Source organism: Notechis scutatus, chromosome 4 (genome assembly GCF_049901735.1).
Source record: "Notechis scutatus isolate UNSWTSFEM ecotype Mainland chromosome 4, rNotScu1.2, whole genome shotgun sequence".
Lineage (NCBI taxonomy): Eukaryota > Metazoa > Chordata > Lepidosauria > Squamata > Elapidae > Notechis > Notechis scutatus.
Window position 1 is genome coordinate 151,644,839 of NC_142012.1, and position 23,940 is coordinate 151,668,778.

General features: G+C 40.0%; 2 protein-coding genes across 3 annotated transcripts in view; one reads left to right on the top strand and one right to left on the bottom strand.

Moving 5' to 3' along the window:
- Positions 1-60: 60 nt before the first annotated feature.
- On the bottom strand, positions 61-16,706 carry LRRC34 (leucine rich repeat containing 34). 2 transcript variants are annotated; one of them, XM_026668344.2, is made up of 11 exons: positions 16,603-16,706; positions 14,832-14,953; positions 9,793-9,914; positions 8,674-8,738; positions 7,321-7,404; positions 6,345-6,473; positions 6,043-6,138; positions 5,376-5,530; positions 3,731-3,886; positions 2,112-2,238; positions 61-512 (listed from the first exon to the last, which is right to left on the bottom strand). In XM_026668344.2, the coding sequence occupies exons 2-11, from the start codon at positions 14,945-14,947 to the stop codon at positions 309-311; spliced, it is 1,254 nt and encodes a 417-aa protein (XP_026524129.1). In that variant the 5' UTR covers positions 14,948-14,953; positions 16,603-16,706; the 3' UTR covers positions 61-308. The 2 variants fall into 2 exon arrangements, with proteins under 2 accessions (XP_026524129.1, XP_087821437.1); XM_087965311.1 differs by lacking the exon at positions 16,603-16,706 and having other exon boundaries at positions 14,701-14,838.
- A 1,895-nt stretch (positions 16,707-18,601) lies between these two features.
- LRRIQ4 (leucine rich repeats and IQ motif containing 4) overlaps positions 18,602-23,940 on the top strand; it is a 13,161-nt gene continuing 7,822 nt past the window's right edge. Inside the window, exons 1-2 of the mRNA XM_026667075.2 lie at positions 18,602-18,702; positions 21,720-22,869. Of these exons, the coding sequence (XP_026522860.1) occupies positions 18,602-18,702; positions 21,720-22,869 (1,251 nt within the window). The remainder of the gene's footprint in view (positions 18,703-21,719; positions 22,870-23,940) is intronic.

The window sequence follows — 23,940 nt, forward strand, 5'->3', positions numbered from 1 at the left end:
GGACACGGAAGAGAGATTTGAAAAGTCTTCATTTCAGAATGATCAATGACTTAAACGTGAAACAGTATAAAAACATATTTATGATAATTCCTATACAACATACACACAAACACAAAAGCTACAGAATAAATGCTTTCAATCAGATTAGCTATTGCTACATTGAGACGCCAACTGTTGGAATAAACCAGATTCCCAGCATTGATTGTTGTCATGATTATGATACAAACACCTAAAAAAGTGCTTACGTTAAATACAAGGCACACACATGAAAACATTGCTGAAGGGGGTGGGTGGGAGAAGAATTATATTCATAAATGTTCTATAACAGGATTTATTGCTAAAGATGCATTTTCATATTCGTTATCTGGTTCTCCATAACTTGGTGTCCAGTAGTAATGACGCTTAAGGCCATGGGAGACTTCAGCAAGATATATACGTCCATCCACTTCGTATGGCTCAACATCTGTTCCAGTGGGCTTCAAACGGCCACTCTGAAGCAATTCTGCAAATGCCTGAAAAAACACAGAATATGAAGTTCACCATTTTTGCAATAAGCAGTGGCACAGGGATACTTTCAGTAAGAAAATAAAATGAAGAATGCAGCAGATATGGCAACAATACATGTGGATGTAGTGGACTGAAAGAATTACCTTGAGGGACAGGGGGAAGACAACAGTCAAATAGAAGTAGAATATATTGTAAAACATAAAATAATAGCTGTGGAAGGGACCTTGGAAGTCTTCTAGTCCAACTCCTTTCTCAAGCAGGACACCCTATACCATTCTAGATAGATGGCTGTCTAGTCTCTTGAAAACCTCCACTGATGGGGTGCCCACAACTTTTGGAGGTAAGCCATTACACTAATTGTTCTGTCATGAAATTTCTCTTTAGTTCTAGGTTGGATCTCTAATGATCTTCCACTCTATTTCTTGTCCTGCCTCTTTGAAGAATCGTTCAACTCCTTCATCTCTGTGACAGCCCCTCAAGTATTGAAAGATAGATTATGAGGATATACCATGTGGATCCTAAATATATTAGCTTTATTTTATTGCTATTATTTTTAGATTGTTTATTATATGGTCTAGAGAAAGCTAAGGATGATCATGAGGTATAATGTAAAATAAAATAGGTGGTAAGCTGAAACTGGAAATAATAGGGGATAAAGAATTGAAAATATATGTGTGGAAGAAATGATATTGATACTGAATTAATGAATTGAAATATGAAATAAAAAATTATTTAATGACAAGTGCAATGGGCAATGATTTGAGGTGATATTATACAAGATACATGGAAATGCAAGTATGACTATGTATAAATGTTGTAATCTGGAACCACGTTGATGTGTTAAATAAAAACAAAACAAAAAACTTTTATTTAAAAAAAATATTGAAAGATAGTAACTGTGTTACTATTAATAGCAGTAACTGAGAGAGGGATTTTGGAGTCTTTGTTAACCAATTAAGTGTGCAGCAGCAGCCCCAAAAGCCAATGCAATCCTAAACTGCATTAACAGAGGGATACCACCAAGATCAAGTAAGGTATTAATACCTCTATAAAGCCTTAGTAAGACCACACCTAGAATACTGCATCCAGTTTTGGTCACCACATTATAAAAAGATGTTGAGACTAGAAAAAGTACAGAGAAGAACAACCAGGATGATTAGGGGACTGGAGACTAAAACATACGATAACCAGTTGCAGGAATTGGGCATGGCTATTCTAGTGAAAAGAAGGACCAGGGGAAGACATGACAGCAGTGTTCCAGTATTTGAGGGGCTGCCACAGAGAGGAGGGGGTCAAGCTATTTTCCAAAGCACCCGAAGGTCAGACAAAGAATAATGAAGGGAAAATGAACAAAGAGAGATTCGACCTAGAAGTAAGGACAAATTTTCTGACAGAACAATCAATCAATGGAACAGCTTGCCTTCGGGAGTTGTGGGAGCTTCCTGGAAGCTTTCAAGAAGAGATTACACTGCCATTTGCCAGAAATGGTGTAGGGTCTCCTGCTTGGGTGCTTGGGTGGTGGGACTAGATGACCTACAAGGTCCCTTCCAACTCTGTTAATCTATTAACTTTGTCTGAAGAAGCATCTGAGCAAAAGGACCTACCACACAAGCAGCCTCATCAAATTTGTTTCCCCAGATGTAGATGTACGAAAGGACAGGGTTTGTTTTCATGGCATCTGAAAGTGCAACCAGTCCTGCTCCAGATAGATTGTTGTACGTCACTGCTAGCCTAAGAAAAGGATATAAATCAGAAAACAAAGTTTTGAGCAAAGTTGACCAGCCTTAGTCTTTTTCAAACTTAATGAGAAAATATTTGTATACTAGATGCATCTCTACATTTTGTTCTCCATCCATAACCACATCTGCTATCATTATCCAGAGCCACAAAGTCCATCTTGCTTTCTATCCCTTTTTACACAAGACAGTCTCTAGCCCACCTCCTGATGCTAACTTCTCCTTGTTTGATGATTAGAAACTACCTGGAAAATTATCACTTTCCATTTTCCTTAAGGCTTCTTACCTATGCTCTGATAACGGAAGTCTTGTAGATGAACCAGACCACTATGGCTTTCAGCAAATCATGGTTAAGCAAACCGTGGATATATGAAAAGCCCACATTCCAGACCCAGATATAAGCACACTGAAGAGTGATTACAAGCAAATGAAATGTGATCAGGAAGATTTTGGCACCAGGAGACATGTGCTTAAGCTGTTCCACCAGCAGTGGTCACATAGATTCAGATTCAGATGGGTTTAATTTTGTTTGAAATTTAATTTTGTTCAATTTTGTTTAAGAATAGAATAGAATAGAATTGGAAGAACAGAGTTGGAAGGGACCTTGGAGGTCCTCTAGTCCAACCCCCTGCCTAGGCAGGAAACCCTATACCATTTCAAACAAATGGTGATCCAATCTCTTCTTAAAAACTTCCAGTGGAGCATTCACAACTTCTGGAGGCAAGTCATTCCACTGATTGATTGTGCTAACTGTTAGGAAATTTCTCCTTAGTTCTAAGTTGCTTCTCTCCTTAGTTTCCACCCATTGCTTCTTGTCCTGCCTTCAGGTGCTTTGGAGAATAGCTTGACTCTCTTCTTTGTGGCAGCCACTGAGATATTGGAACACTGCTCTCATGTCTTCCCTAGTCCTTCTTTTCCCTCTCCGAGATCCCTCTCACAGTTACTACTATTGAGCAAGGTACCTGTACTGTCTGGACAGCAAAGTACCACATACACTGTACCTGTGCATTTGATTTTTCTTGCCTAAATGTAGAACCTTACTTTTTTCACCAATGAATTTAATTTTGTTGGATAGCGCCCAATGTTCAAGTCTGTCAAGATCCTTCTGTATCTTAAGCCTATCTTAAAGAAACTTGAAACAGCCCACTTTATTTCTCATTCTAGGATCACAAAAATAGGTGGATAGTATGTCATGCAACTACTTACCTAAACACAACCTTCATAAAATTGGTTATGGGCATGATTTTTTAGGACCTTTTTAAAAAAAAATCCATAGCAAATAATGAAAGCAATAGTAAAATATGCTGATTTTTTTTGATGTTCCATCTAAAACATTTTAACAGAGTGATCTAAATGTGGCTGTTGTGCTTCAAATTACAGCCTGAATAATGTTTTCATTTTTTTTTATTTCATTCATACCTGCAAGATTTTCAATATCTTACGTTATCACATCCATATGACTGGGAATAAAGATTTTGTATACTAACGCTTGGAGGGTCTGATTATGTGTAGCAAGGGCATCACTCAGGTAGAAAGCACCATCATCCTCTATCCTGTTAAAATTAAGATCCACAATCTCAAGCGTAGTGTTTTGTTTTAATAGCTGTCCTAGAAACTTCATGCCATCTCGGCTAATTTTGTTACTGAAAAGAGATAAGCATAAACATTCATTTCTAAAAGAATGTATTATGTTCCAGAGGAGGAACTGTATTGCAGTCCACAAAGGTCAATATTATAAGGTACTCTTGCACAGTCAGTAGCGAGAAGGCATGACAGAAGAAATATGCATGGTTGTTTCCTAAATAATACTTATCGGCAACAAATACTTTAATGCCATGTTGTATTATACAATTGCCCTTCCTTCCTGTACACTGTTCAGAAAGGCTGGGAAAGCTGTCAAGGCAAGTCTAAGTGTATTTATTTATGAACAAGCTGAATTATATGATTTAAGTTCCATTGATTTCTTTGAGTCTTCTTTAAGCAGGCAGGGCTGCACCTCAAATATTGTGCCAATTCTGGGCACCATCTTTTAGGAATAACACTGAGATATTGGAATGTGTGTCGAAAATAACCAAGATGTTAGAAGACCTGGGGAAAACGTCTTATGAGAAGTGACTATGGGTATGGCTTGGAAAATGGAAAACTATAAGAAGATACAATAACTCTTTTTAAGCCTTTGATGGACTGTCATGAAGGTGAGGCAGAATGGCCCACCATTGTTTCACAAGCCAGGGTAAGAAAGAATAAGTTTAAATTACAAAAAAAGTAGAGCTCTGTTGGATATTAGGAAGAATCTCTTAAAGAAAGGTCAGAGCTGCTCAACAATGAAACTTCAGGAATTAATGGTTGCTCCTTCATTGGAGGGATTGAAATAGAACCGACAATCATCTACAATTATGGTGGAGTTCTGTATTAGGAAGTGGGTTGGAATAGATCCGTGTTTCCCACATTTGGTATGTGGACTTGAGCTCCCAGAACTTTTGTTCACCAGCCATGCTGACTATTGGAATTCTGAAACCTGAAGTTCACACATCTGGGAATAGCCAAGATTGGAAAACACTGGTAATAGATGATTTTCTAGTTTCCAACCATTTCATTTTATATTTCTACTCAAAAGTGAATCCCACTGTCATTAGTTGGCTTTATTCGTAGGAAATGGGATACAAAATCACAACTTTAATCTGGACCTGAATTTGGATATAAAACTTGAAAACAATATAACTTTAACTATTATCCAATATTATTAATATGGTTTCTTTTCTAGCACAGCTGTTCAAAATTGTTGAAAACCAGAACTTTACAAGGTCTTAATTGCATCCATTTCAGTAGAATTTGCCATCATATCTCAAAAATCGTATTTCTCAAAATGTATACACCCACATCCGACACTGGACATTCAAGAAATCTCAACATATCTACAGTGTAAAACATGTTAAGTTTGAGAAGCCTGGTTTGATGCAAGAGAAGTGTAATTGTTTATCTCTACCTCCATACAAAGGGGGAATATCAGCAGGCTTGTGAAGGAGGATAAGGAACAACTAAGGAGGCAGAAGTTTTCAGAATTATCAAACAGTGTTAAAAAAAGAAGCCCTATTCTAACAAAGCAAACTGTATTGTTCAAGGCTCTCTTACCAGCTGAGATCAAGATATCGGAGGGTGCTATTGTTGTACAAGGCATCGCACAGACGTTCAATCCCAAAATTCTTCATTCCATGTTTACATAAATGCAATTCCACCAAGGTGCAGTTGACTTTCAGCATGGAAGCTATGTGGATGGTGGTTTCTTCCTGAAGTTCCATATTATTAAATTACATTTTGAACCTATTCCAGGTAGCAATAGCAATAGCGCTTTGACTTATATACCGCTCCTTAGTGCTTTACAGCCCCCTCTAAGCGATTTACAGAGTCAGCATATTGCTCCCAACAATCTGGGTCCTCATTTTACCAACCTCGGAAGGCTGAGTCAACCTTGAGCAGGTGAGGATCGAACTCCCGACAGTGAGCTGAATTAGCCTGCAATACTGCATTCTAACCACTGTGCCACCATGGCTCCTAACTGCAGCCTTCCCCAACATGGTGCTTTCCAAGTGTGAGGAGAGGAGATACATTAGATTTCATCTGGGTTTGGCTAGTGTAGATTCAAAGGACAAAGAAACTTGACATTGTCTAAGATTTTTGTCCATATTTATAATTCTTACCATCTATTCTTCCCTGGAGGGAGGGAAATCAACTTAAATTTAGGGGTGTTTTCATGGCCATGTCATGTGTCATTGCTATTAAAACTTCCCAGCATACTCACTTCTTCACTGTACAGAATTGGCCTGTTGAGATTTAAAGCTTTAATTGACTCATTGTGATTCAAAACAGTTGCCAAAGCTATAATGCTCTGCGTACCCTGAAAATAAAAAATAAAAAATCCAGAAAAAGTCAACTCAGCTCCTCTGTTAAACTTGAACAATTTAAGCTAACACTTAAATTAGTTTTATATTCCATTCAAAACCACAATGGCAAATCTTTCTTGGCTGTGTACTGTAAAGATGGTTGAACTAAGTTTCTATTTTTGATAAGTCTCTCAAATAATTTTGTTTTAAGTTTACTTACCAGGTCACAGTCTCCAAAATCTAGCTTTTGTATTGTGGTGTTCACCTGTATCATAGCTGCAAAATACATTCCTCCTTTATTCTCAATCTTGTTGCCTGTCATTCTTAAGTAACACAGTGTTTTATTCCTCTAGAAGGAAAACATCAATTATTTCTTTGCAACAGTTTAAATTGTTCCCCATCTGGCACCTTCCAAAATCCCTAGCCAGCATTGCTTTTTCCAATCCTTTGCATATGAGGTAGAGGTTCACAATTCCCAAGAAGAATTTTAGATATGTTAGCAGCCCCACTTTCCTGGATGATGTCAGGCTGAGGAGAGACTGGTGTTATCCCTGACATTCTATATCAGGGTTTCTCCATCTTGACAACTTTAAGATGCGTGGAGGACTTCCAACTTCCAGAATTTCTCAACCAAGATGCATTCTGGGAGTTGAGTTCGCACATCTTAAAAGTTGTCAAGGTTGAGAAACATTTGTTCTATGTATTTGGAAACATAGGCTTTTTTTCTAAAAGCATCTAATTGCCATTAAGAAAAAGTTGTCAAGGTTGAGAAACATTTGTTCTATGTATTTGGAAACATAGGCTTTTTTCTAAAAGCATCTAATTGCCATTAAGAGGGGGAAAGCTTGCTGCAAGTGGAATTTAACATAGGTCCAGGTTACCTGAGGAATGGGATTAACCCATGCTGGCAGAAGAACTATGCCTCCGCTTCCTTGCTGAAGACAGGGAGACAAAAGTGCAAATGCAACCGTGTAACAAACTATTTTTGAGTGGAAATGTTGGGTCTCTTCGGGTCGCCTAGGCAGGTGTCCAGGTCCCTGAGAATGGGACTGAATCCTAACCTCTCCCCCCCCCCCCGTCCCAACTGCCTAGATTGAATCCATTGAATCAAAGACGTTACATCCCAATGTGCCTTGCTCCAAATGGGAATTTCATGTGGCTTTCTGTGGCTTTCTCCCAGACTGATCCACACTTACGTGCATTGCTTTGGCTATGAATTCTGCTCCAAGGGTACCAATGTCATTAAACATCAGATTGAGGTAGAGCAGGGACCGATTATCCTACAAGAGAAAGAAATGGGGTGTGGGGTTAATGTTGTCTTCCCTGGGTCGCCCTTCCAAAGATTGATTTCCTTATGATGAATGCACAATGCATATTCCAGTTTGATCAGCAGACCAACACTTACAACACATGGCTGAGAGTTAAGGCCCAATAGCTACCTGGCTTCAGGCAATCTCTCACCTCATGTACAGATTTGTGGAGGATTTCTGGCAACCTCATGACACCATGTTTGATGTTAAGAACAACTCTTCCCAAACCAGGGATAGTCAGAGAAGATGATGTACAATTTTAAGTGGTGGGAAGCAAAGACATTGCAAAGAGTTCTCTGTAGGCCAGTCTTTTGATTGCTACATTTAAATCAAGCTCCACGCCACACCTCTAAATGACATAGGGGCATTCAGTAACAGGAACAGCTTGGGGGCTCGCATAAGCTGCCTAAGCCACGGTGGCACAGTGGTTAAGGTGCAGTACTGCAAGCTACTTCTGCTGACTGCCAGCTGACTGCAATTTGGCAGTTCGAATCTCACCAGGCTCAAGGTTGACTCAGCCTTCCATCCTTCTGAGGTGGGTAAAATGAGGACCCAGATTGTTAGGGGCAATATGCTGACTCTGTAAACTGCTTCGAGAAGGCTGTAAAGCGGTATATAAGTGCTATTGCTATTGCTAAGGCCTGAAGACCATTTCCTGGAATTCTCCTTCAACACAAAAATAGTATTACAAGTAGTCCTTGACTTACAGCCATCATTTAGCCACCATTTGGCTTTTCAACAGCATTTGAGTTACTTAACTAGGTACAATTATTCCTCATATTCCCAACTATCATGTGATCAAAATTCAGGCAGTTGGCAGCATGTATTTATGACAATTGAAAGGTCCCAGGGTCATGTGATCACCATTTGCAATCTTCCCAGCTGGCTTCCAACAAGGGAAATCATTGAGGGAAGCCAGATTCACTTCACAACTGCATGATTCACTTAACAATTGGACAAACATGGCAAAAGAGGGTGGAAAAACTGGGGTGTGACTCACTTAGCCAGTATATTGCTTAGCAACAGAAATCCTACTCCTAATCATGGTCTTAAATCAAGGACAACATGAACTAGGCTGGCCCAATCTTATCTACAACCCTCTGGAGCTATGTTGGGCTTATGGATTCCAGAATCTCCACCCTGCAAGGAAAGACTGAGAGTTTTAATTGCATGGAGGGCAAATGCTATTCAAGCCGAAGAATTTCAAGGAACAGGGATTTCTAGTTTGCTTGATGATACCTGAATGAAAGCAGCAATATGGGCTGCACCAGCATCAGTTAGGAGATTGTATCTCAGGTCCAGCCCTGAAAAAAAAAACAAAGGATGCAAAAATGAACAGACCGTAGTTGTAATCACTTTTGTAACAATACCTTAACACACACACAGTCACAGTCTCCATCCCAAAATGGCATCCAGTTTTGGTTGCCACGATGTAAAAACAATGTTGAGAGTAGAAAAAGTGCAGAGAAGAACAACTGAGATGATTTTTGAGACTGGAGGCTAAAAACATATAAAGAACAGTTGCTGGAACTGGGTATGTCTGGCTTAATGAAAAGAAGGACTAGGGGTGACATGATAGCAGTGTTCCAATATTCAATGTTCTGATGTTCCCAAGGGCTGCCACAAAGAAGAGGGAGTCAAGCTATCGTCCAAAGCACCCGAGGGCAGGACAAGAAGCAGTGGATGGAAACTAATCAAGAAGAAAAGCAACCTAGAACTCAGGATAAATTTCCTTTGTAGGACAATTAATCAGTGGAACAAATTGCTCTCAGAAATTGTGAATGCTCCAACACTGGGTGTTTTAAAGAAGAGATTGTCTGGAATGGTATAGACTTTCCTGCCTGAACAGAGGGTTGGACTAGAAGACCTCCAAGGTCCCTTCTAACTTTGTTATTCCATTCTATTCCATTGGCTTTCTTTAACTACAAAATTCATTCCTGAAGCCTAGTCTTGATTTATTCCAAGATCTAATTTAAATATGAAACTGGGTCGCAAGTGGGATTTAACAACGGTTGCTTTCTCTGATTGTGTTTTTGTGACATTAGGTTGAAATCTCAATGGAGGTTCTCATTCATCCAGGTCAGGGTTGTCCCAAAAGTTACTTTTTATTTTAAAGGCAACTGGACATTCCAATTTTTCTTTAAGACATTTCACTTCTCATCCAAGAATGTTTTTCGGTTCTGCGACACGTCTTTAAAAAAAAAACAATGCCCAGTTGCCTTTAAAATAAAAGCACCTTTCGGGTAAAGGGGAAAATCTAAACTTCAAGTCTTCCTTCAATTATACCATCCAATTCTAGAGGAGCCCCTTTAACGCATTAGGTTTTGTGTTTCAGAGGCTAAAATAAAGGAAACATACCTGTAAGAAACACATTGTTCATAAAGACAGATGCAAGGATTTGAAAATCAGAATCGGTCACTTTCTGCACAGGTATCAAGCGGTTATTCCCAGCTATTTTAACAGTTACTTTGTTGGCCAACCTGTGACAACATAAACAGAACCTCTTTTTGTTGCTGCTGTTCCATTTTATTTCACTCCAATTAAAAGCGAAGTTTGAACGTTATTCGTGGATCTGCAGAGAGTCCTCTTTCATTGAGAGGAAAAAGTTATTCACAATCTGAAATGCATCCAGGCATATGCAGATGCATTTTTTAAAAAAATTGTAAGTCTCACTCAATTTGCTCCAAAGTAAATGATATCATGATGCAATCCTCTTTGTCCTTAATGGATTCGATTTAGCATTTAGGGAGCTGCTTGCCCCAGGATTTCACGCCTAGTATCTTCGTAATTCCATTGCTTTGGCTAGAAGGCAGAAAAACTGTCCTATTGAGTCACAGGATTAGTTCATCTAGTCCAGGATTGTCAGTCACTTGGCAAGATGCACTTTGGGTTTTAGGCAGATTCCCCCTCTCACCCATCTTTGACAAAAGCAGAGATTGAACCAGGTATTCTCTGCAGCAGGGGTCGCCAAACTTTTGGACCTCAGGGACCACCAAACTCATAATTTTAAATCCCATGGACCACTGACCTGAATTTTGACTGACGGTGGCTGCAGGAAAAAAGTCTGCAGGAAAATTCCCCACCCCATTTTCCTACCGATCATTCTTTATTTGGGATCGCAGGATACCGTCTCCAGCTCCGTTCTCAGGGGGAGTGAGAGAGAGAGAGACTTTTGGCTTCATGCAAGGAAATCAGCAGAAGTCTTTCTTTCTCTCCCCCAAACTCCGCCAGAAATGAGTCTTTGCTGGTCTAGCCTCTTGGAGCAGGATGCCTTGCAGGGTCCCAAAGATTCATTTCTGGTAGAGTTTGGGGGAGAGAAAGAAAGACTTTTGCTGCTTTTCTTGGGTGCAGCCAAAAGCAGAAGAAGAAAGAAGCAGAAAGAAGCAGGCCGGTGGCCAGGTGAGGTGCATGAGGCGAGTGGGGCAAATTCCCCCCGCCATCCTTTCCCCCCTCCCCTCACTATCTCATGTTGTTCACAATGCAAGCGATGCAAGCCTTGTGTTCCTGTGGGCCATGGGAAGGGTGTAGCCTTGATTAATTGCTTTGGGGGGTGCTTTGGGGGATGACATTTCTCTGTGGACCACCAAAATTTTCTCATGGACCACCAATAGCCCCCGGCCCACTGGTTGGCGACCACTGCTCTGCAGGAAAATCCCTTTCTTCTACCTGTGAAGGATAACCTGTTCTGCATTATCCCCAGCTGGACAGCAGAGATTTCAAATTGAAAGTGCCTCTGGCTCTTTTTTCACACGAAGAATGCACTCTATGGTTGAGCAATGCATACAGCCTCAAAGGCCCAATGCTATAACTCCAAGCCAATTGCGTGCTTTGAAGCATACAGGCAATTCTGCATTGAACTAGTACAACATTCTGTTATTGGACAAATAAATCTACATGTCTGCTTCGATTTTGAGAATCTCACAATTTTCTTATGACTTTGAGAATGAATTCCTCTGTTCTACCTCATTGCACAATATGAATGCATAGAGACACATCTGCATATAAGTAGTTCTCAACTTACAAGGGTGCTTTTTTTCAAGAGGCAACTGGACTTTCTGGTTTTTCTTGCAAGACGCTTTGCTTCTCATCCAAGAAGTTTCTTCAGCTCATCCAAGAAGTTTCTTCAGAGCTGAAGAAGCTTCTTGGATGAAATGAGAAATGTCTTTCTCATAGTTCTCAGTCATGGTTGTCCCCAAGGTGCTTTTTCAAGAGGCAACTGGACTTTCTGGTTTTTTTTGGAAGACATTTCGCATTTCATCCAAGAAGCTTCTTCAGATCTGAAGAGATTTCTTGGATGAGCTGAAGAAGCTTTTTGGATGAGAAGCAAAACGTCTTGCAAGAAAAACCAGAAAGTCCAGTTGCCTCTTGAAAAAGCACCTTTGGGACAATCGTGACTGAGAATCTCCATAGACCAGGGATCAAAGATCAAACTCGCAGCCTGCAGTCCAGATGCATCACGTGCTGGCCACGCCAACCCCGGCTTAGCAAAGGGAGAAAGCATCACGATACATCCCATGACAACGTGACGAGGTGAGTTTGACACCCCTGCCATAGACACTCTCAGCTTACAACCATAATTGAGCCAAAGTTATGGTTCTAAGTCATGACAATCATAAGTTGAGGCACCCATATGATCGACCCAATTTTAAAACTTTTTTTGCGACAGTCGTAAAACGAATGCTGCTGTCATTAAGTAATAGACTTAATTCTGGACTTAATTCAGAATTAAGAAAAGTAATTTAGAATTACTGGACATACTGGACTTAATTCTTACAAACAGAGAAGAAGCAATAGAGGGAGTTGAAACTGCAGGAACCTTGGGTGAGAGTGACCATGTCATACTAGAATGCAACATAACACAAACACAAGCAATAGTAATGACACCAGAGTCTTGGATTTTAAAAGAGCTGATTTTAATAAACTCATAAAGAACTTGGGAAAAATTCCATGGATGAAAATCCTAAAGAGGAAAACAACTCAAGAATCTTGGGAAACTCTGAAAAGTATGATCATAGAAGCCCAGACCAGCACAATACCACTGAGAAAGAAAAACAAGAAATCCAAGATGAAACCAGCATGGCTGCACAAAGATCTCTCTGGCAAATTGAAAGAAAAAAAGGACAAGTACAAAAAATGGAAAGAAGGACATACAACTAAGGCAGATTATCAGCAGATAGCCAGAATCTGCAAAGACGAAGTCAGGATAGCAAAGGCTCAGAACAAACAAAAGACTTGCAACAAAAGTCAAAGATAATAAAAAAAGTTTCTTCCAACATACAAATAACAAGAAAAATATCAAAAAAACAGTCAGTCCACTAAAGAGAGAAGATGGCAAGGAAGTAGCAGGCAACAGAAAGAAAGCAGAACTGCTTAACTCATTCTTTGCATCGGTCTTCACGCAAAAAGAAACTATAGCTCAACCCACCAAAAACATAACTGTAAAAGACAGACCAGAAATAAAAGTTAAAATAAGCAAAAAAAAATAGTAAGAGAAAACCTGTCTGATCTTGATGAAAACAAATCACCGGGGCCTGATGGATTACATCCCAGAGTTTTAAAGGAGCTGACAGAGGTCATCTCAGAACCACTGCACCATATCTTTCAAAAATCCTGGAGCACCAGGGAACTACCAGAGGACTGGAAAAGAGCTGATGTGGTTCCCATCTTCAAAAACGGGGAAAAAAACAGACCCAGGAAACTAAAGACCAATCAGCCTAACATCAATACCCAGGAAGATACTGGAAAAGATAATAAAAAACAGATCTGCCAACATCTAGAAACAAGTAAAGTAATAACTAGCAGTCAGCACGGGTTTGTTAAGAACAGATCATGCCAAATCAATCTTATTTCATTCTTCAACACAGTGACTAAATTAGTAGACCAGCAAAATACTGTGGACATAATATATTTAGATTTCAGCAAGGCATTCGACAAAGTAGACCACAAACTACTTCTTAGTAAGCTAGAAAAAAGTGGAATAGATAGCACCACCACTAGATGGATTGGCAACTGGCTGGCAAACCGTACTCAACGAGTAGTCCTTAATGGGTCTAAGTCTACATGGAGGGAAGTAAGCAGTGGGGTGCCACAAGGTTTCGTCTTAGGCCCAGTACTCTTCAATATCTTCATTAATGACTTAGATGAGGGAATAGAAGGGGAACTTACCAAATTTGCAGATGATACTAAGCTGGCAGGAATAGCTAACACCCAAGAAGATAGGCTCAAGATCCAGAGGGATCTTGACAGACTAGAACACTGGACTATATCTAATAAAATAAAATTCAATATAGAGAAAAGTAAAGTCCTACACTTAGGCAAGAAAAACCAAAAGTACACATATAGACTGGGTGAAACCAGGCTCAATAGCAGGAACTATGAGAGGGATCTTGGAGTCTTAGTGGACAACCAGCTAAATGATCCAGCAGCCAAAAAAGCTAATGCAATCTTAAATTGTATTGACAGAGGGATACAATCAGGATCAAGGGAGGTACTAATACTACTCTATAAAGCCTTGGTAAGACCACACCTAGAGTACTGTATCTAGTTCTGTTCACCACATTACAAAAAAGATGTTGAGACTCAAAAAAAAGTAGAGAGAAGAACAACCAGGATGATTAGGGGACTGGAGGCTAAAACATACAACGAACGGTTGCAGGAACTGGGCTTCGCTAGTCTAGTAAAGAGAAGGACCAGGGGAGACATGATAGAGGTCTTCCAATATTTGAGGGGCTGCCACATAGAGGAAGGAGTCAAGCTATTTTCTAAAGCGCCTGTAGGCCAGACAAGGAATAATGGATGGAAACTGAACAGGGAGAGATTTAACCCGGAAATAAGGAGAAACTTTCTGACAGGGAGAACAATCAACCAATGGAACAGCTCGGAAGTTGCGGGAGCATCATCACTTGAGACTTTCAAGAAGAGATTGGACTGTCATTTGTCAGAAATGGTGTCGGGTCTCCCGCTTGGGCAGGGGGTTAGACTAGATGACCTACAAGGTCCCTTCCAACTCTGATTATCTGTTATCTGTAAGTGGACATGGTTGTTGTTAAGTGAGTTAATGCATTCTTAGAGAATTTTTTTGCAAACAAATGTCATAAATTACATCAGGTGATTGTGGGACTCTGCAGCCAGTTGTAAAGGCAAATGCCTGAAATGCAGTCATGTGACTGTAGGGAGTGTCGCTCTTGGAACCGGGTCATAAGTACCTTTAGGGGGGAGAGTCCCTACAAATAGTTGCCAAGCACGCAGTCATTAAGCAAGGACTACCTGTATTTTATATCTATCCTAAAGCTTGGAGAATCCAGACTTTCCTGCTGCAAAAATCGTAGTTTTCAAAAGCATTTCATATGCCAAGAATAGTAATATGTTATTGGCTTAGTTTTACTATGTTGCCTTACTCTTCATCAGAGAGTTTCACTTCTTGGAGAACGTGCTTTATGAATGGGTTCACATGTAGTTTTACTTCTTTGCAGGTTTCGGAGTATTGTTGATCCAGGCTCAGACATGCTAGCATGCTTATCTAAAATGGGAAGGAAGGTGAGAAAACAGTCACTGGCTCAATAGCATCTATGAGCAAGAAACCCTTGGCTGATTCTGGGTATGTTTATCGGATATTCCCACAACTTGGAAAGAACTGGCAGTAGCTGTGGTGCAGATATATTTGGCCTCTGAAGACCAGTCCAGAGCTCACAATCCAGGAAGCTAAATCGGTGTTTCTCAAACTTGATAACATGAAGACCTGTGGACTGGCTGGCTGGCGAATTCTGGGAATTGAAGTCCCACCGGTCTTAATGTTACCAAATTTGAAATATTTCTCTAAATGATCACCTGGGAAGAAGGAAATGGGAATACCAGTGGCCCTCAACTTATGACAATTGAGCTCAAGCTTTCTGTTATTAAGTGAGACAGTTGTTTAGTGAGATGTGCCCCATTTTACGACCTTTTGCCACAGTTGTTAAGTAAATCACTGTCATTGCTAAAATTGGTAACATGTTGTTAAGTGAATCTGACCTCCCTACTGACTTTGCTTGTCAGAGGGTTGCAAAAGGTGATCATATGACCCTGGAACACTGTAATTGCCCTAATAAATATATGATAAATAGAATAGAATAGAATTCTTTATTGGCCAAGTGTGATTGGACACACAAGGAATTTGTCTTCAGTGCATAAGCTCTCAATGTACATAAAAGATATAAGTGAAAAATCATAATCATAGTCATCATAAATACATTCATCATGAATCATAAGATACTTAGTGATAGTCCTAGGATACTAAAGAGGCAATCAACATAAATCATAGTAGGAAACTAAGACAATATAAATAGTAAAGATACAAGCAACAAAGTTATAGTCCTAAGTAGAAAAGGAAATAGGTAATAGGAAGGATGAGAAGAATAATAGTAATACAGTCTTAGTAAATAGTTTGATAGTGTTGTGGGAATTAGTTGTTTAGCAGAGTGATGGTATGCGGGATAAACCTGTCCTTGTGTCTAGTTGTTCTGGTGTGCACCCAATGGTGGTATTCAGCAGGTTCTGACCAGTCCAAGAGCGGAAATTTTGAGTAGTTTGGAGAACCGGCCAATCCCACCTCTGACTGGCCCCGCCCCCATCTATTCTCTGCCTCCTGAGTCCCAGTTGATCGGCTGGGTCTTCTTTTGTTGCCCTGCAGAGGAGAACGGTGCTGGAAAGCAGGTTAGTGGGGTGGGGAGGAAATGGGGATTTTGCAGTAACCTTTCCCTGCCACGTCCACCAAGCCACACTTCGCCCACACAACTGGTAGTAAAAATGTTTGAATCCCACCACTGTGTGCACCAGTTGTGATATGCCTGCCTGAATTTTGATCTCATAACCATGGGGGATGCTGCAAAGGTTGGAAGTACGAAAAATGGCTTTAACTTCTAAGTCACTTTTTTCAGTGCCACTGCAACTTCAAATGGTCGCTAAACGAACCGTAGTACAGTAGTGGCCCAGGCCCATGTGAGCCTTTGGGGCACCATGACTACTGATGCTCACTGAATACTTTTTTTTCTTCTAATTTTGAAAGATCCACATATGTGGCCATTCTCACGGTTCCAGATGTTCATTTGCGTATTTCCGAGTCTAGGGCAACGAGACGAGCGCAAGACAAAGAGAGGGAGAGACCCTTGCCGTGCAATTCTAGCATCCTACCGCTTGCCTTGGCGGACGCTGCTTTCTTCCCTCCGTGGCCGCGAAGCGATCCTTGCAAAGATCGGATTTGCTCGAGAGAGAAACACACGCTGCCCGGACCGCGGTTGCTATGGCGACCACAAACTCTTTTCGAAATGAGCATGCGCCACCTTCCCTCTCCTTCCCTCCCCCCCCCACCTTCCCCGTTCCAGAGATTTGGCTGGGATGCGATTTGATGCCCTTTCCTGGGAAGCGGCCAAGGCTGCGGTTGGCCACATTCGTAGATTCTGAGTCAAAATACCAAGATTCCTTTCCTTGCCAGTGGTTAAAATCGCTAGGGGAAAAAAATAGCAGGAGGAAGGAGCATATTAATCTGTCAGTCAATCAATCAATCATTTTCTCGTGCCTTTTAACTCTTGCAGGGTTTGGAATTTGGCCCGTTCACTCCCACTGAAGTTCAGCCTTAACCATGTGACAAAATGCCCCATCTCTTTCTTGCCTAGTTAAACATAAATCATCTCCGTATCTTAGCCCTGTATGGAAATGTGTATCATTGTCCTTCCTCCTTTTGCATAGTTTTTGATCCCGCCTCACAATGGCCCACTAACTTCTGGAGTTAAAAAATAATAATAATGAAGCATCTTTTCAGTTGAGGTTGACTCCAAATGACTTCGTAGATATCTATGGAGTTTTCTTGGCAAAATGAAAGATTTGCCCTCTGGAATCAATTTTCATTTCCCAGTCTGGATTGCAGCTTTGCAAATGTCGCTGTAATTTCCCAAGCACATCTGACTCTACCATAGTTCTTTATGAAATGAGCTGAGGTTGTCCATCTAAGCCAGGGCTTAATGGGGAAAACTGAAGAGTTCTCAGGCTGAGAGGTCTCAATAAAGGTTTCCCCTCTCTAGATAATAATTCAATTAATGTAGTCTGAGGGCACTTCTGTCCACGGTATGGATCTGCTCCCTGCTTTCATCAAAATTGAGCTCAGCCTATTTATTTCTAGGTCAACTACAAGTCAATGTAATCTATTTTGCAGGATACAGTTTTGGACACCTGCCCTCCTTTGAGATGAGCTATTTTTTCATTAGCAGCAAGTCCCACCAATTTCTGCATTGCTCCTTGGCAATTTCCATTCCCCACAATTTTGCCAAACCACCATAGGATCATTGTTACAAGGATATTGGCAGAGCCTGAAGACAGATGGCTATTCCTTCCTTCCTCCCTTCCCTCTTTCTTTCCTTCTTTGCTCCCTCCATCCCTCTCTTTCCTTCCTCCCTTGCTCCCTCTCTCGCTTTCTTTCCTTCCTTCCTTCCCTCTCTTTCCTTCCTTCATTCCTCCCTCCCTTTGCCCCTTTCTTCCTACTGTGTCAAGAGACCCTTGTTTTTGTGGTCTTCTCTGACAGTTGTGAAGAAACATTTATTTGTCTGTTTGTCAAGAATTCTCTGCTTCTGCAGTGCAGAGACTTTCTGTGAACCATCTCATGATCAAAACTAAGCCACCTATTACTAGATCAGTCAACTAATACTAGATCAAAGCAAAGAACAGAGGGAATTTGCAATGCACAAAAATTGAACATTGATCATAGTGTAACAGAGCCCGCATTGGATATACAGCAGTTGTTGGAATTCTTTTGTAATGGCTTCATAGTTTTACTACAATGTGCTTATCATATATCTTTGCAGTATTTTGTCTTAAACAAGCTGAGAGAATCTGGCAATTGCCAGAATAATTTTAAATTTTGAAATTTTTACGGATAATCTATTGGAAAATCAGCAAGCACTCATCTGGATAACTTTCCTTGCCCATTTCATTTATATATACATATTTCCCATTGGCTAAACTGCAGTGACAGCAGTTAAAATCACATTGATATATGTCATGATTTCTTTTTTGTTTTGTAATAATTAGAGGATACACAAAAGTGATGCACCAGAGGCTTAAGAAAAGCAGTAAGCCAAGCAACTGTCTGCTTTTTATTGGTTCTACTTCCACAGATAAATAACGAGAATTTATGAACATGAGCAGTGCTTCAGAGGGAAGTATCACTCTGACTACAAATAGATTTTCAGAAGGGACTCAGTCTAAACTATCAGCCTACAGGAAAGCCCGATCAACAGAGTAAGAACTCTGCATTTCAGTAGCTATTAATACTTTCCAACCATTCCTTACCTAACTGTAATTTTGTTGGCTTTCCATAGAGATGCAAGTCCAAATTTAACTCTTGCTTTATGCTGTCAGCTTATTGAAATCAGATTTTTGTAAAAAATAAAATAAAAAATTAATGCACAGATAGGAGGTAATAGGAGAGACACAACCCAGTCTGGTAATATGTACCAAATGTATAATTCTGCCCTGCGTCTCTGTCAGAATGTCATATCTCAGGATTGGATGGTCAGACCTGCTAGGGACCTTTCATACAATTATTAAAGGAAATAATTGTCCTCCTTAAATTTGATGAATCCTTTCCTGGCTTCGCACAGGAAAATACATTGATTCTTGAATTGCCAATGACTGCAATGTTTGGCCACATATGGTTTAAACCACCTTTCCCCTTTGAATCAGGACCATCATCCAGCACTGATATAAAGCCTGTCCATCCATCTAAGCCACTGCTGCGAATCCTGTTTTTGAATTGCAATCTCAGTGCACCTCAAGGTCACATGGTTGTAGAAATCTAAGGTGAAGTGGAGTAAAATTAATGAAAGAAAATCAGATATTTTTTTTCTCCTATGCAAACGGAATTCCTAACAATTTTCCAATGTTACCTGTCAAATAATGTCTATGGCGATTCTCAGTCATCCAGGTCATGGTTGTCCCAAAGGTGCTTTTTTCAAGAGGCAACTGGACTTTCTGGTTTTTCTTTGAAGACATTTTGCTTCTCATCCAAGGAGCTTCTTCAGCTCTGGCTTAATGGTGGGGGAATGGACAGATTTGTACTCCTTGTATTTATAGTCCTTGTATATACTCCAATCTCCAGCTGTCTGCAAGGAGTATAAATCCTACCTGTCCGTTTCTCAGGACAATTGTACTGTTATAAGCTACCTTAGGAATTGTTTAGCTCTTAAGTTTGGGTTCTGTATATCAGCTCAAGAAAGCCGACGTTTAAATAATTGAGTATGTGCAAAGCTTCTATTGATCTACTGGCTTTATTTTCACCATTTTTCTATAATGATACCTTGGAAGTTGAGGATGACCCTGAGATGGAACTGTCCATGGGGGAACTTAGTTGGGTTGAGGTTAAGGAGATCATTTTTTCTTTTTCCACCTCCTTAATATAAGTTCTGCCGATCCAGTCTAGTTAGTATGAATGCCAACTGTTAACGGATTAGTTTATGACATCAGTGGTACATCAGCGAATCAGATTCAATCTTTATTTGAAAAAGGCAACCGTCCTAGAATCCGGCAGTTGTGTCAGAAAGCAACTGGAAACTTGCAGGGTTTAAAAATAATTTCCATTCCTATTTCCAGAAAGGGGAAAAAAAAGAGTTTTCCTTTTTTAATGTCATTTTGTCACACTGTTGTCTCAATTCAGCCCAGTTAGGTATGGTCTCACATGTGTAACTAACTGCGTTGCCAAATAAAACTCTGGGCTAGTGTTTCTAATTATCTTTTCTAAAAATTTGAAACAACCTTGGCAACTTTTAAGATCTGTGGACTTCAATTCCCAGAATTCCCCAAATTTCGTGAAATAACCAAAACAACTTCTTGAATAGGCCAAAGCATTCCTTTATCGCCAAACACCTCTTTATAAGAATCTTGTAAGACTGACAGATTGACTCGTGGAAAATGGCAGAAATAGACTTAATAGTTTGATCTCAGATGTGTCCTCCCTCATATCAATTCCATGCTGGAATGTTCTTTTCCTCTCCTTAGAGCCCCCCCACCCCCCATCTTCTCCTTCAAGCTGTGGTTCTACTATACTGGCTGAGGAATTTGGGGACTCAAAGTCCACAGATCTTAAAATTGTCTAGGGTGGGAAACACTGCTTTACAGTATTAGCACTCTGAAGGTTGGTCATTAGCTCTCTTAGAGTCTGAGAGTCGTTGAGGATACTTGGAGTTTTATCTCTTCCCTCAGGATCACCTGAATGAGAGTGTGAACAGAGCTAAGAGTGCTAACAAACGGATGACTTCTAAGAATATAAATCCATCCATTCCCCACTATTCAGCCAGAACTGAAGAAGCTTCTTGGATGAGAAGTGAAACATTTTTAAGGAAAACAACAAGAAAGCTTAGTTGCCTTTGAACATCTTATAGTATGTTACTTCCCACCGCAGAAACCCAGAAACCATTAACATTTTAACTTTATTCTTTAATCAACATTCTTTGTTTTGGTATTAAACTACAACTGAAAGCAAAGCAGATACCCATTGCAGAAGGTTTTAAAGCATAACCTGCTCCACGTATCTGAAATAAGTTACTTTCCTTTTTAGATAGGAGGCAGTAGTTTCTTCTATTGTGAGTAGCTGAACCTAAATTTGTGGTTGTTAAAGGAAGGGGGAAAATGTGTTCCCCACTAGGCAAAATATGTAAAAAAATTGTTACACATCTCATTCTTTATATAATACATAAAATATTAAAAATGTGGTTCAAATCTCTTTTTATAAAATCTCTTTCATTGGTTACTGGTTTCATTAATTTTAGATCACACCTTTCCTGTAGAATGGAGTAATGCAACATTTTAGGTACAGACAATCCGTTATTTATGACAACAATTGGAAAGCATTTCCATTGCTAAGCAAGGCAGTTAGTTAAGGGAGTCATGTCTGATTTTACAATTGTTTGCCATGGCTTTAAGCAAAACATTGCAGTTAACTAAATCAGTTAACTAATTCCCTCCCCCTCCCCCTCCCTGTTAACTTTGCTTGTCAAAAATCACTTGGGAAAAGTCGCAGAAGGAGAGGTGTGACCCTGGGATACTGCAACAACCATAATAAATTCATGCTGATGGCTAAGTGCCCGAGTTTTGATTATGTGATGCTGCGACCATTGTAAATGTGGGAATTGGTCTTAGTAATTTTTTTAGTGCCAATGTGACATTGAACAACTGTTAAACAAATAGTTGTAAGTTGAGGACCACCTGTATTGTAAGATATGGCTGAAAATCTATTTCTTTTTCTCCTTCTGGGAAAACAGTTACATTCCGATTGGTGCCTGCAAGAGCTCTTATATTGCAAAAGCATCTGCTGTCCGCTCCGAAATTTTCCCTGCCATTCTAGAATGTGAGACCCTGGCAACAGCAGGGGAAGGGGATTTGAGCGAAGTTGAAAGGATAATATATGAAGTTTTGGGAAACAAAGAATCAAAAGAGGAAATTCTGGTTCCAGTGCAGATCACAGACCAGATTTTTTTCATTGATTTAGCCAACAGGAAATTGAAAACCATCCCATGGCAAGTATTTGAGCTCGAAGACCTAGAGGAACTACATCTGGAAAGAAATGAAATTTGTAGCATCTCAAGAGCAATAAGTAATCTTAAGAATATACGGGTTCTTTATTTGAATCAGAACAGGATATCAGAGCTATGTGAGGAACTGGGAGAACTGAAATCTCTCCGAAGTCTGGATCTGAGCAGTAATCTACTTCCTTACAGTTCACTTACAGTCATCAGTAAATTACGGTCCCTTACTCATCTCCGATTCTATGATTTAAATCTGGATGAATTTCCCCTGGAAATCTGCAAACATCTTCATCACTTGAAATTGTTGGGACTCTCTAACAACAATCTAAAATGTCTTCCCAAGGAAATAGTGAATTTTACCAAACTTCAAGAGCTCTATCTAAAGGAGAATAGATTTGAACATTTTCCCTTGGAACTTTGTCAACTGCATAATCTAGAAATTATAGATCTTGAGAGAAATAATCTGAGTTTCATTCCGGATGAAATTTCATCCTTGCAGAATTTATCTCAGTTTTATCTCGCCTGTAACAAGCTGACAATGGTGCCTGATTCACTGAGCAAGTGTTACAAACTATCTGTGCTTGATTTGTCAACAAATAAATTGTACAAACTCCCTCGAAGTTTAAAGCAATTGACAGAAATGAAGGAATTTAGCATATCAGGGAATGCCCTGGCTGGTTTTCCACGTCCATTACGGCATTGGAAAGGCCTTACTGTGATTTACCTGAAAAATTGTGGCCTGAAAGCATTACACCCTTCTTTTGGAAAACTAACCAATACAATAATTTTAGATCTAAGTCAAAATCTTTTGGAGGAATTTCCAGCACAGATTTGTGCAATGGAAAACCTGGAGATATTGTCCCTGGACGACAATCAGATAAGTCAGGTATTTATCCATCGTATTTCTATCCTACTTCTCCTAGCCAGATCACCTCCCCTAGTAAATTAAAATGCACTTAAAAATATCCTTAAATACTTTTTAAAAGGATCAATGTTTGTAGATTGTTACTAGATTTATATCATTGAAAACCATTGATATATTTTGTGGGGTGTACCTGAAAGTATAAAAGATGTTAAAGCAGTGGTGGGATTCAGTTTTTTTTAACTACAGGTTCTGTGGGCGTGGCTTGGTGGGCATGACATGGCTTGGTGGGCATGACATGGCTTGGTGGGCGTGGCAGAGGAAGGATACTGCAAAAACCCCATTCCCTCCCCAACCCACTAACCTGCTTTCCAGCTCTATTCTCCTGTGCAGGGCAACAAAAGAAGACCCAGTCGATCAGCTGGGACTTGGGAGGCAGAGAATAGGTGGGGGCGGGGCAAGTCAGAGGTGGTACTTGCCAGTTGTCCAAACTACTCAAAATTTCCGCTACCAGTTCTCCAGAACTGGTCAGAACCTGCTGAATACCATCTTTGGTATAAAGGTAAAAGTGCAGAATCTTACTTGCTAGGGGCACTTCGCAAACTTTAAATTGTCAAATACAAAATAAGCATTTAGAAAATATAAGGACCACTCAGTTAAACCAACAATTCCACACACATAAATATATACACAAACATTTTCATCTTTAAAAACATGGGAACTTATATTTCTTGGCAAGTAAAATAATAACAATAGTTGGCAATATGTGTGCTTTTCTATCCCCTTAATTTTAAAAGACCTTTTGTAACAAAATTTTGCACTAAAAAGTGCAGTCAGAAATAATTAGAGGATACACAAAAGTGGTGCACCAGAGGCTTAAGAAAAGCAGTAAGCCAAGCAACTGTCTGCTTTTTATTGCAGTCAGGGTGGCTGAGGTTTGCTTGTTAGCTCAGCTTTTCCTCTCCCCACATAGGGCTGAGGAAATATGCAGATTTGAGTCAATGAATGTGGGGATGTCTACAGGGGTACACGGGTGTCCACAGGTTGCAATCATAAATGTCCATCTCTTTGTGTTTCATGTGGGACACACAAAAT

Coding starts and splice junctions, on each gene's coding strand:
- LRRC34 (XM_026668344.2), bottom strand. CDS start 14,947: ATGCTAGCATGTCTGAGCCTGGATCAACAATACTCCGAAACCTGCAAA. Junction 5,531..6,042: donor CAATTCTGTACAGTGAAGAA/GTGAGTATGCTG, acceptor ATGGAACTTCAG/GAAGAAACCACCATCCACAT. Junction 513..2,111: donor TTGATGAGGCTGCTTGTGTG/GTAGGTCCTTTT, acceptor GTGTTTTTTCAG/GCATTTGCAGAATTGCTTCA.